The sequence below is a fragment of the Amblyomma americanum genome, chromosome 1 (assembly GCF_052857255.1).
Source record: "Amblyomma americanum isolate KBUSLIRL-KWMA chromosome 1, ASM5285725v1, whole genome shotgun sequence".
Classification (NCBI taxonomy): domain Eukaryota; kingdom Metazoa; phylum Arthropoda; class Arachnida; order Ixodida; family Ixodidae; genus Amblyomma; species Amblyomma americanum.
The window spans coordinates 52,985,142-52,994,879 of record NC_135497.1 but is presented as its reverse complement, the minus strand read 5'-3'; the positions used below and the strand labels follow the sequence as shown (position 1 = coordinate 52,994,879).

Below are 9,738 nucleotides of genomic sequence, written 5' to 3'. Positions count from 1 at the left end.
GGTGATCACTTAACCCCGGCAAGTATGATATGGGCTGGAAAAAATCAGGCGATGTGGTGAGTACCAGATTGAGGATATTAGACGCAGTAGGTGAAATTCGAGTTGCCTGCGTTACAAGCTGGGATAAGTTAAAATCACTGCACAAATTCAAGAACATGTCGCATTCACTTGAAAAAGGTTCACAATAAGAACTCACATTAGACCAAACTATGTTGGGGAAATTAAAATCACCCAGTAAGATAAAGGGACTGCTCGGATAACGGACTGTAATCATATGAATGACATCATGAAGATCGTTCACAAAGGTGGGGGAGGTAGACGGCGGACGATAGCAAACGCCCACTATCAATTTCCTAGAGCATGTGCGAATTTCAACCAGTACAAGTTCCAATGCGCTTACAAAATGGATCTGAAAAGACATAACAATATCAGCAACAGCTACAAGCACGCCTCCGCCACATCTAGAACCCCTGTCCCACCGATAAATGTTATATCTCTTTTTACAGGTAAGAAGTTCACAGCTATCTATCTTCGCCGATAGCCAGGTTTCAGTAAGACATACAATGTCAGCATCGCAAGCATCAACTACAGAACAAAGATCATCTCGTTTAGGTATTATGCTGCGAATATTTGTGAACAAAAAAGATAGTGGGGTAATGGCCCGGGACTTAGTTCCACTGTCCCTCGCGCAGTGCTAATTGGTAACAAGTTCGGTCGGTGGCGCGGAGGGTATCATTCGTAGGGTCCTCAGAACGGACGGTTGGCAACGGGAAGGTGCTTGGGATTTCATGAACGGAGTCATCAGAGTGATTGTAGGAGTAGCATTTATTTTTTATGTAAAGCTTATTGAAGCGAAGCTTGAAAGTGAGCGGCTGGGATTTGCCAAATTCGACCAGTTTATTTCTAGCGTGAAGGGTGGCGAAAGAAAAATCCTCGCTAAGCGTAATTTTTTCATCCTTGAGCTTAGAACAGTTAAGCAGTATCCTCTGCTTTACCTTGATGGAATAAAATTTGGCAATAATTGGTCGACATTTTTCCGATGTGAACCCACCGAGCCTGTGCGCTCTATCGATCAAAATTTCAGAGGACGGAATATCCAAGCAGGATGAAAGAACCTTGACTAGCTTTTCTTCTGACTGAGCCCAGGACTCTGATTGCGCGTCAGGTATGCCATAGAACAGAAGGTTATCGCGTCGCTGCCTGTCTTCAAGTTCAGACAGGCGCGCGCGCAGCTGAGAGTTTTCACTAGAAAGTTGGTCAACTAACTGCTGAAAAGGATGTACATCCTTCTCGGTTTCGTCAATGGTAACAGTTTTGCGCTCAACGTTAGTTAATCTTTTGTTCATTTCGCTCAAATCTTCTAACTTCAGCTGGGACTTCTTAAGATCATCAATAGACTTTATGAAAGCCTTTTGGTCCAGTTGCATTTTCGCAGTTCGCGTGTTCAAAGTCTCCAGTATTGCAAACATATCTTCCAACTGCTTAGACTGGACGTCAGGAAGGGAGTCCTGTACCTGATGCCTCGTGTTACGCCCAGGGTTGAGCTCGACGTCCCCGGACAACGCCAGCAGTTGGTTTACAATATCAAAGCATTCACTGAACACACAAAGCAAAACTCCCGGGCGTGGGAACAGCAACAGGCACACGTCATTAGATTTCTTAGCGTACAGGGAAGTAACAGAACTAACCTGGACGAAGAAGCAGAGCGGATTAGGTGGCCGCATCCTGGTGCTGTTCTCACGCCCACTCTCAACAAAGAATTCACCAAAGAATTCCTCTAAACACATTGTCTTGTTTTTTTACAGAACGTCCATTCAAGTGAACAGCTTTAAGCGATGTCGGCGCAACACACGAAGCAGTGCGGTTCAGGTCGCTGGGCAGGTAATAACACATGTGATGCATTTTGGTTATGTTTCAAGAAAAAACACGAAAGATAAGATCAAAAATGCTATAATTGACCCAAGTCGCTCTTTCCCCTGACATGAATGGCACTCATTCCTTCACTTTTTGTGACGAAAATCTTTCCGTTGACATACCAAGTAAACTTATAGCCTTTATCTTTTCCGCAGTCTTTCGTTGCTTGAAGGAGTTCTCTGTTTCGGCATGTTAAGTTTTCCTGCAAGAAAATGGGTGGATCGCTCTCCTTAAGGTTTTTCTTATTCTTTATTTAGTTTTTTCTTATCGCTTGCCTCATGAAACGCACAATGATGCCTGGCACCTTGTCACGTTTGGCTGGGAGTCGATGAACGTGTGCAATTTTTTGTTCCGTCAAGTGAGGCACTCGAAGTTTATCAGCAATGTTATTTAATGTGGTTGTCAGGCCCTCATCGTGTGCTTCTTTTATTCCATCCATTTCTAGGCTCAGCTGCCTGCTCCTGAATTCGAGGTGATGTATGTCCTTTTCCACCTGGGCTTGGGCTACCTCCATCAGGCCATCTTTTTCTTAAAACTCAGTCATCCTCTTTTTAGGTCTTTAATGTCAGCCTCTTGATGGCAAAACTTTTGCTCGAATTCATCGAACTTCGTAGATATGAAGTTAGGACTCTTTTTCACGCTCTCAGTTTTTCCTGCCAAGGTCACCAGCCGTTCTAGTTTTTGATTAAGTGATATGAGTGCGATTTTAATATCTTTACTATTCAGTTTATTGGTGTACTATTCATTTACTATCTTAAGGAGACTACCATGCACAAAATTGATAAAAAGGAACTGATGTGAAAAAGTACTACTGATGGCCTTTCCCTTTCTTCGACAGTACTCATTAAGAACACTGAATTCTCTGGACAGTTCTTCACTCTACATGTGCTCATTCGCTCCTCCCACTGCTCTGTTCTTTTTCAGGGGACGTCAGTATCGTTCCATTGCACAGCCTGTTTCTCGCCTGCGGGATGTGCGGCGACCTCTTCACTACGCAGTACAAGACGGAAATGCATATCCGGAGGAAACATTGGCATAGCGCGAAGTCAATCTGCAACTGCACGTACTGCACCTACACGAGAAGTCGCAGGTAGGCCTTAAATCGTTTTATGGTGCCGTTCCTTGCTTGACGCCATTGTGGCTAGTTAACATGAGAAATGCCCTTTCTGATGCCGAGCCACCTTTTCAAGGCGTACATATGTTATAAAAGCACAAATCGTGAAGTCGCCGTGCAAGTACACAATGAACGCTCGAATGCAATGAATTTCGGACAGAGCACAACGCAGTCATCAGCATCACTAGTAGCAGTAACCCACTCGAAAGTGTCCTTTCGCGCTTGTTGTGCTCGCTTTGTGTTCATTTTCCATCAAGAAACAGTGCCCGCTTTTTTACAGCAAGCTAACAATTACAGTCCAAACGTGCCTCACGGTCGCCCTGATTGTGTTCGCTGTATCCGATGTTTGTAGGGAGTGAACCTCTAGTATTACACCCAAATTATAAAATCAGACAAACAATAGATATAGTTTGTTAGTTACGTGCGCCTGATACTCTAAAGTAAGCCCTATCAAAGTGCATCCTCAGCTGTCCACGGGGGTCATGTGCTCCCCGCCGAGAACCTTGCCGCCAACAATCTGCTTTAGGGATGCGACATATCTAATTAAGGTTGAAGCGTTCAAGGCTGGTGGCAATAGGTCGACCTCCGCGTCGTGGTCCTCATAATGTTCCTAACAGAATGGGAGTGCTCGTACTTCGCGTCAGTGCTTCATCTGTTCGTGGCTCAGTGATGTCGGCGTTAACGAAGTCACCCATGCTGGCCAGCTGCTCAATAACGACATGTTGCCACAAACACCAGGTGCGTCACCGTCGTCTGCCATGCCTGGGTCTATACGGCCATGAAACTAGCGCAAATACTCGCAGAACGTATCAACTGCACAGTCTTGGCATTGTCTACTTACGGTGGCAGCGCAGAATGTGGAGAGCCGATTGGGCTGGTGACGCCACGTGACCGGCTGGGCAAGCTAGGCATGTCACGTGACTGCTATTCAAACTTCTCTAATCGCTACCATTGGTTGATTGCCGACCCCGCTCTAATATCACTTGCACTTTAGAGGCTTTGCCCAGCCGGCACAGCCTTACGCAGTGATGAGCGTTGTATGCGTTAACCCGCCGGCGCGCGCTTCGCCGGCGAGTTTTTGTAGTTTTAATGCTGCCGTTTGTTGCTTTTTTGTGTCTCGAAGTTCTCTCCAGAGCGATGTCACCGGGGCTGGGTGGCGCTGTTCGCCATCTGCGGTCACGGGAAGCGCGAGTTTTTAGACATCGGGGTCGAGTTCACGGCGCCTCCTTGTTCGTCCTAACCGAGTTGCACGGCTGCAGTCGTTCGTTATATCTGAGACGCGGTGCCATTCCTCTTATACACATTTTTGCTATAGCGCCGCCTTCATTCGTAATAAGCGAGTGTTCGTTATAACCGCGGCTGTTATTTGCTGCCTCCGCTGTATGGAAATTGGTAGGTCGAAGCCGCTCTTGCGGTGTCAGAATGGAGTGAATCTATAATAATAATAATTGGTTTTTTGGGGAAAGGAAATGGCGCAGTATCTGTCTCATATATCGTAGGACACCTGAACCGCGCCGTTAGGGAAGGGATAAGGAAGGGAGTGAAAGAAGAAATGAAGAATGAGGTGCCGTAGTGGAGGGCTCCGGAATAATTTCGACCACCTGGGGATCTTTAACGTGCACTGACATCGCACAGCACACGGGCGCCTTAGCGTTTTTCCTCCATAAAAACGCAGCCGCCGCGGTCGGAATCTCCCGTGTACGAAACGCCCCTGCTGGTGCTTTTGGTAGCGGCCTCTCACGAGGACTGGCGCACGTGTACGAGCCGCCCGCGAAATCTGGTCGCCTCGTAGCCAGCCCCTCATAAGCACCGACCTTTATTGGACGCTTAAGAATTGAGCGTGACATGGCGCGTGTGTGTTTCAATACTTGCAGAGCTGAACTGAGCAGTGGCGCCTCAGACACTCCTCAATAAGCCTGATTAGCATTACTCCTGAGTCGCTGACATTACAACTGAAGTACGGGTCTACCGAGGTTCCCTTAGCGAGGACCTAGGAACGAAACGTCAATAGGAGACGTTCGCTCATGCAGAAGAGCTGCTTCAGAAACAGGCAAAGATGCGCCTGGCACCAGCGGCAGTGGTATAGATGAAGGTGTGAACATCATTGGCAAAATCATAACCTTGGAAGGGATGTGCAGACATAACTAGACACCTTTAGCCTACCGTCTACCTTGTAACTGTTGCTGAATCACCGGGAGCCCGCCCACCGCTGGTGAGCACGCGCTGATTAGTCCTGATGCTGCATGCGCACGCGCAGCTGCCGGGTACCTGATGCCAACTGGGGCCGTCAAAGCAATATGCGAATGTGCATTGGCTGCGCGGGCTCCCGGTACTACGGTACCGGTAACGGTAACAAGGTAGATGATATGCTAAAGGTGCCTAGTAACGGAGGCATCGGGAGCAGAATTTCGTAGTCGTGTGGTAATTCTGCTTATCCTTGCCCTTCATGTACATAGGGCTGATATCATCAGGCACGAGCGTACCCACGTTGACAAGGAAAACTCAGTGTGCAATTTGTGTCAGAAGAGGTTCTCCCAGCCGGGCAATCTCAAGGTTCACATGAACATTCACACTGGTGAGAAGCCCTACGAGTGCGGCCAGTGTGTCAAGAGGTTCAGGCAACGCGTCCATGCAAGGAGGCACGAGCAGATCATACACTTCCGCCGGTACCCGCTGCACTGCCCGCGGTGTGGGGCTGGTGCCGAGGACGTCACCAAGCTCAGGCGCCACACGTGCAAGCCGCTGGGAACGACGGAAGGTAAAGAAGGATTCAAGCTGGGCCTAGAACGGCCACGCTTAAAGGCAGATGGAAATGCGCCAACGGTACGACCGCGAAACACAACGGAGGGTACGCCGCTGGAAGGAGGAGTGAAACGGGGCCGACGTCGACCACGTAAAGCAGTAGCGCAAGATACGTAAGCGTCGAGACCGCAGAAGCCTACGAGACTTGCACTACCGCAGCAAGGATTGAAGCCACGTCGAAGCCGACCACGTAAAGCAGTAGCGCAAGATACGTAAGCGTCGAGACCGCAGAAGCCTACGAGACTTGCACTGCCGCAGCAAGGATTGAAGCCACGTCGAAGCCGACCACGTAAAGCAGTAGCGCAAGATGCGTCAACGTAGAGACCGCAGAAGCCTACGGGATTTGCACTACCGCACTAAGGAGTGAAGCCAGGTCACAGTCGACCACGTAAAGAGGTAGCGCAAGATGCGTCAGTGATGTATCGAGATGTAGCGAGATGTAGCGTTCTCTACTGAATAAATAACCTTTTTGTCACATACACTTTACATCATCTCCTTTCCTCAAATGCAAAGCAAGAAGTCAAACATTAATGCAGAAGACGAAGCCGTAGATAAGGCCCCGGAATGTGATTACACTCAATGACAGCCTGTTTTGACAATGAAGGGAAGGCTATATGGGGAGCCTGCCAGGGACTCCGGAACTTGTTTTTGATTGGTAGGGGGGGGGGGGGGCAAGACTTCGAGCTTCTTTTGCTAGTTATTTAATGCTCATTTACATAAATTTTTATTTTTCAATGTTCAAAGGTTGATGCAAATTGTCACAATGTGGTGACGAACCGCCGCGGTCGCTCAGTGGTTATGGCGCTCGGCTACTGACCCGAAAGACGCGGGTTCGATCCCGGCCGCGGTGGTCGAATTTCGATGGAGGCAAAATTCTAGAGGCCCGTGTACTGTGCGATGTCAGTGCGCGTTAAAGAACCCCAGGTGGTCGAAATTTCCGAAGCCCTCCACTACGGCGTCCCTCATAGCCTGAATTGCTTTGGGACGTTAAACCCCAATAAACCAAATCAACAACGTGGTGACGACACTCCCGCAGTCAGGAAGGCAACGAAAAAACTTTCAAAAGAAACTGTTTAAGGGGCTGACACGCGCCCAATAAGAACTGAATGCCTCTAAGGCGGTGATACCCACAAGCGTGCTCGGTGGTCATAGAACTGAATGCTTGCAGTTCTTGGCCACGGTCAAATTAAAGGAGGCAAGGAACCTTTGAGATAATGAACTAAAAGCAACTACAACAATCTGGAAAAATTTGGAAGCATTTGCACCTGGCCACGATCAATGGAGATAAGTCTGGTCGCATCTGGCGTCACAAAGCAAAATGATAAAGCCGCATGCCGGCGGGTTTGAGTGCGAACGAAAAAACAGTGCCAAGATCCACGACAATATAAAATGAAGTGGAACGGGACGCTTTATAGACGGGAAGCATTACAAACGAGGAGTGGTCAGTTGCATAAAAATTTTCTGCATAATTTGTTTAAATTCTGCTAATCATGATCATGTACACGGGACAGACAGTCCACTTCTGTTGGGACATGGCTGTTTTACGTTAGTCATATACGAAATGTTCACAACTGGCTACGAAACCAAATGGCTCAGTCCAATTGTGTTTGCATGAAAAGATTCCAAGCACTGAAGTGTTTCAATTGTCAGAAATTTGATCCAAGTGCAAGAAATTGGAGACACCTAGGGGGCGAGGCGCTGCCTCCTCTAGAAAAATGGTGGGGGGGGGCGATTTCCCTCCTTTCCACCACTGTTCCGGGGTCCCTGGAGCCTCCGTAACTTTGTCACGCCGTCAAATAATTCTGCCATAGGACGGTACGTGCGCCTTTATGGTCTGCGCTTTTATGCTCGATAGCTACAGCCCATTGATGGGGTAGCTGGCGTCATCTACCGAAGCATCGTGACACGAGACCTGCCTAGCAAATTCATTTCAATAAAAAAGATTTTTTTTACTTTGTATGGTTTTAGGTTGGCGGTTGTTTTACAGATATGACTTCCAGAAAGGAGAATGTTCCACCGCGTAAGAAGAAAGGGAGGGTTTCGACTTCGTAACTTCCAATCCACTGGGAAAGAAAGCTGGGCGGATTCTAGGAATACCTCCGCGGACCTAGCCGTGGAGGCGAAACTAGACACTAAAGCGGCCTACGCTTTCAGAGAATCTGAGCCATTTCTGAGAAATTAAGCCTATTCGCTGAAATTAGCGCAGCTGCCAACAGTTGACGTCTTTTCTTGTCTTAAATCTGCAATTCACTCTCACCCTACCATATGCTTTCTGTCCCGGTTAGCTCAGTTGTTAGAGCGACTGCTCCGGTTACGCGGTGGTCCCAGGTTCAAACCCCCGACCGGGACGAACTTAACTGAGAAGTTTCTGAGAATGTTTTATAATAGCCTTTCTTTATAGGCGTATGTTAGCGCTTGGGTGGAGTAATTACTCCCTTATTACCAACCTAAGAGGCATGGAAATCCAGGTTCTATGTGATACATTCAACCGTATCGCAGTGTAAGTGATGAACAAAGTTCTTGCCGAGGCGACGTCATCACGTGCATTCTAACACGGCGAAAATGGGGGCTGGTTGGCTAATATTTATTGTACAGGAATGGACTGTTTGCAATACGATGAATACATGAACGTACAATTGTTGTTAATTCGTGCGGTCTTCGTTTTTAACCAGTTTTGACGGATTCCCTGTACAACGATGTGCATTCTCTCTACGTGACAGTAAACTGTGACACCCGCATGACTGTGACACACTTTCCATCCAGGCAGTATGAGGGTGGTACGCATTAGGAATGGACGAGGATGCCACCTGCTTAATTTCAGGGTGAAAAGAAACAGTAAAACTGCGTCTTCCTGCCCCACTCAGGCATAACAGTATAAATCAGACCTATTAAAAGAATTGGATCCTAGAGAAAGAGCAGAATATATCTATTTACATATAGGCGAGAAATAATTAAAAGAAACCATTGAAGGCTTGGTTCTTTTACTCCAAAGGCCAGCATATACCACGTAATTTATTCACATATAGACTAAAAAGAAAAAACCAGTGAAGGCTCCTTTTGCTCTAGTAGACCAGAATCTACCAGGACATCAGTAGACCAGAATCTACATTGCATTATGAGCGCTTAAGCATCATCGTCACTACCATGTGTAGCCAATTCGCATTTAAGCCAAGCCAAAGACTGCATCCACAACGCGGTACAGTGATCAAATGCTCTAGCTCACTATAACGCCGACTCATGTAAGCGACTCCCACGAGCCCACTGTGGCACGATGGATAATTCTCAGAAAAATGAGTGATGCCTTTGTACATTTGCATAAGGTCAGCCGAAAGTCATGCGCAGAAATTTCGCCGCACGAAGAAAAGGCGCGTTGACGTTAGCCTGCAGCTCACTACGTGTACCGAAGCTGGCGCTGATCCAATGTCAAATTGGTGCAACCAGCTACAGCGTGTTGTGTGTGGAAGGAAACATTTTGTTCCCGACACTGAGGACGTGCGGAGCCCTGGCCCCAGGAGTGAAGACGCTGAACCTGGGACCTCATCGGTTTTTGTAGATTTAAGCACTTATTGACATCATCAGGAGCTTTGTCCTTTAAAGGAAGGCTGTTGTAAAACCTTCTCAGAAATTTCTGTTAAGTTCGTCCCGGCCGGGGGTTTGAACCAGGGACCACCGCGTCACCGGAGCAGTCGCTCTAACAACTGAGCTAACCGGGACAGAAAGCATATGGTAGGGCGAGAGTGAATTGCAGATGTAAGACAAGAAAAGACGTCAACTGTTGGCAGCTGCGCTAATTTCGGCGAATAGGCTTAATTTCTCGGAAATGGCTCAGATTCTCTGAAAGCGTAGGCAGCTTTCGAGTCTAGTTTCGCCTCTAAGAACAAACCCCACTGCAGAGAAAATGCTTCCCC

At 47.7% G+C, this 9,738-nt stretch overlaps 1 protein-coding gene across 1 annotated transcript; it reads right to left on the bottom strand.

The window, feature by feature from the left end:
• Positions 1-668: 668 nt before the first annotated feature.
• On the bottom strand, positions 669-1,724 carry LOC144095014 (uncharacterized). Its single transcript, XM_077628860.1, has one exon. It carries the CDS (start codon positions 1,722-1,724, stop codon positions 669-671), a length of 1,056 nt encoding a protein of 351 aa, XP_077484986.1.
• Between the last annotated feature and the right edge of the window lie 8,014 nt (positions 1,725-9,738).

What these genes read in the sequence shown, in the direction of transcription:
- LOC144095014 (XM_077628860.1), bottom strand. Translation starts at nt 1,724, where the DNA reads ATGCGGCCACCTAATCCGCTCTGCTTCTTCGTCCAGGTTAGTTCTGTT.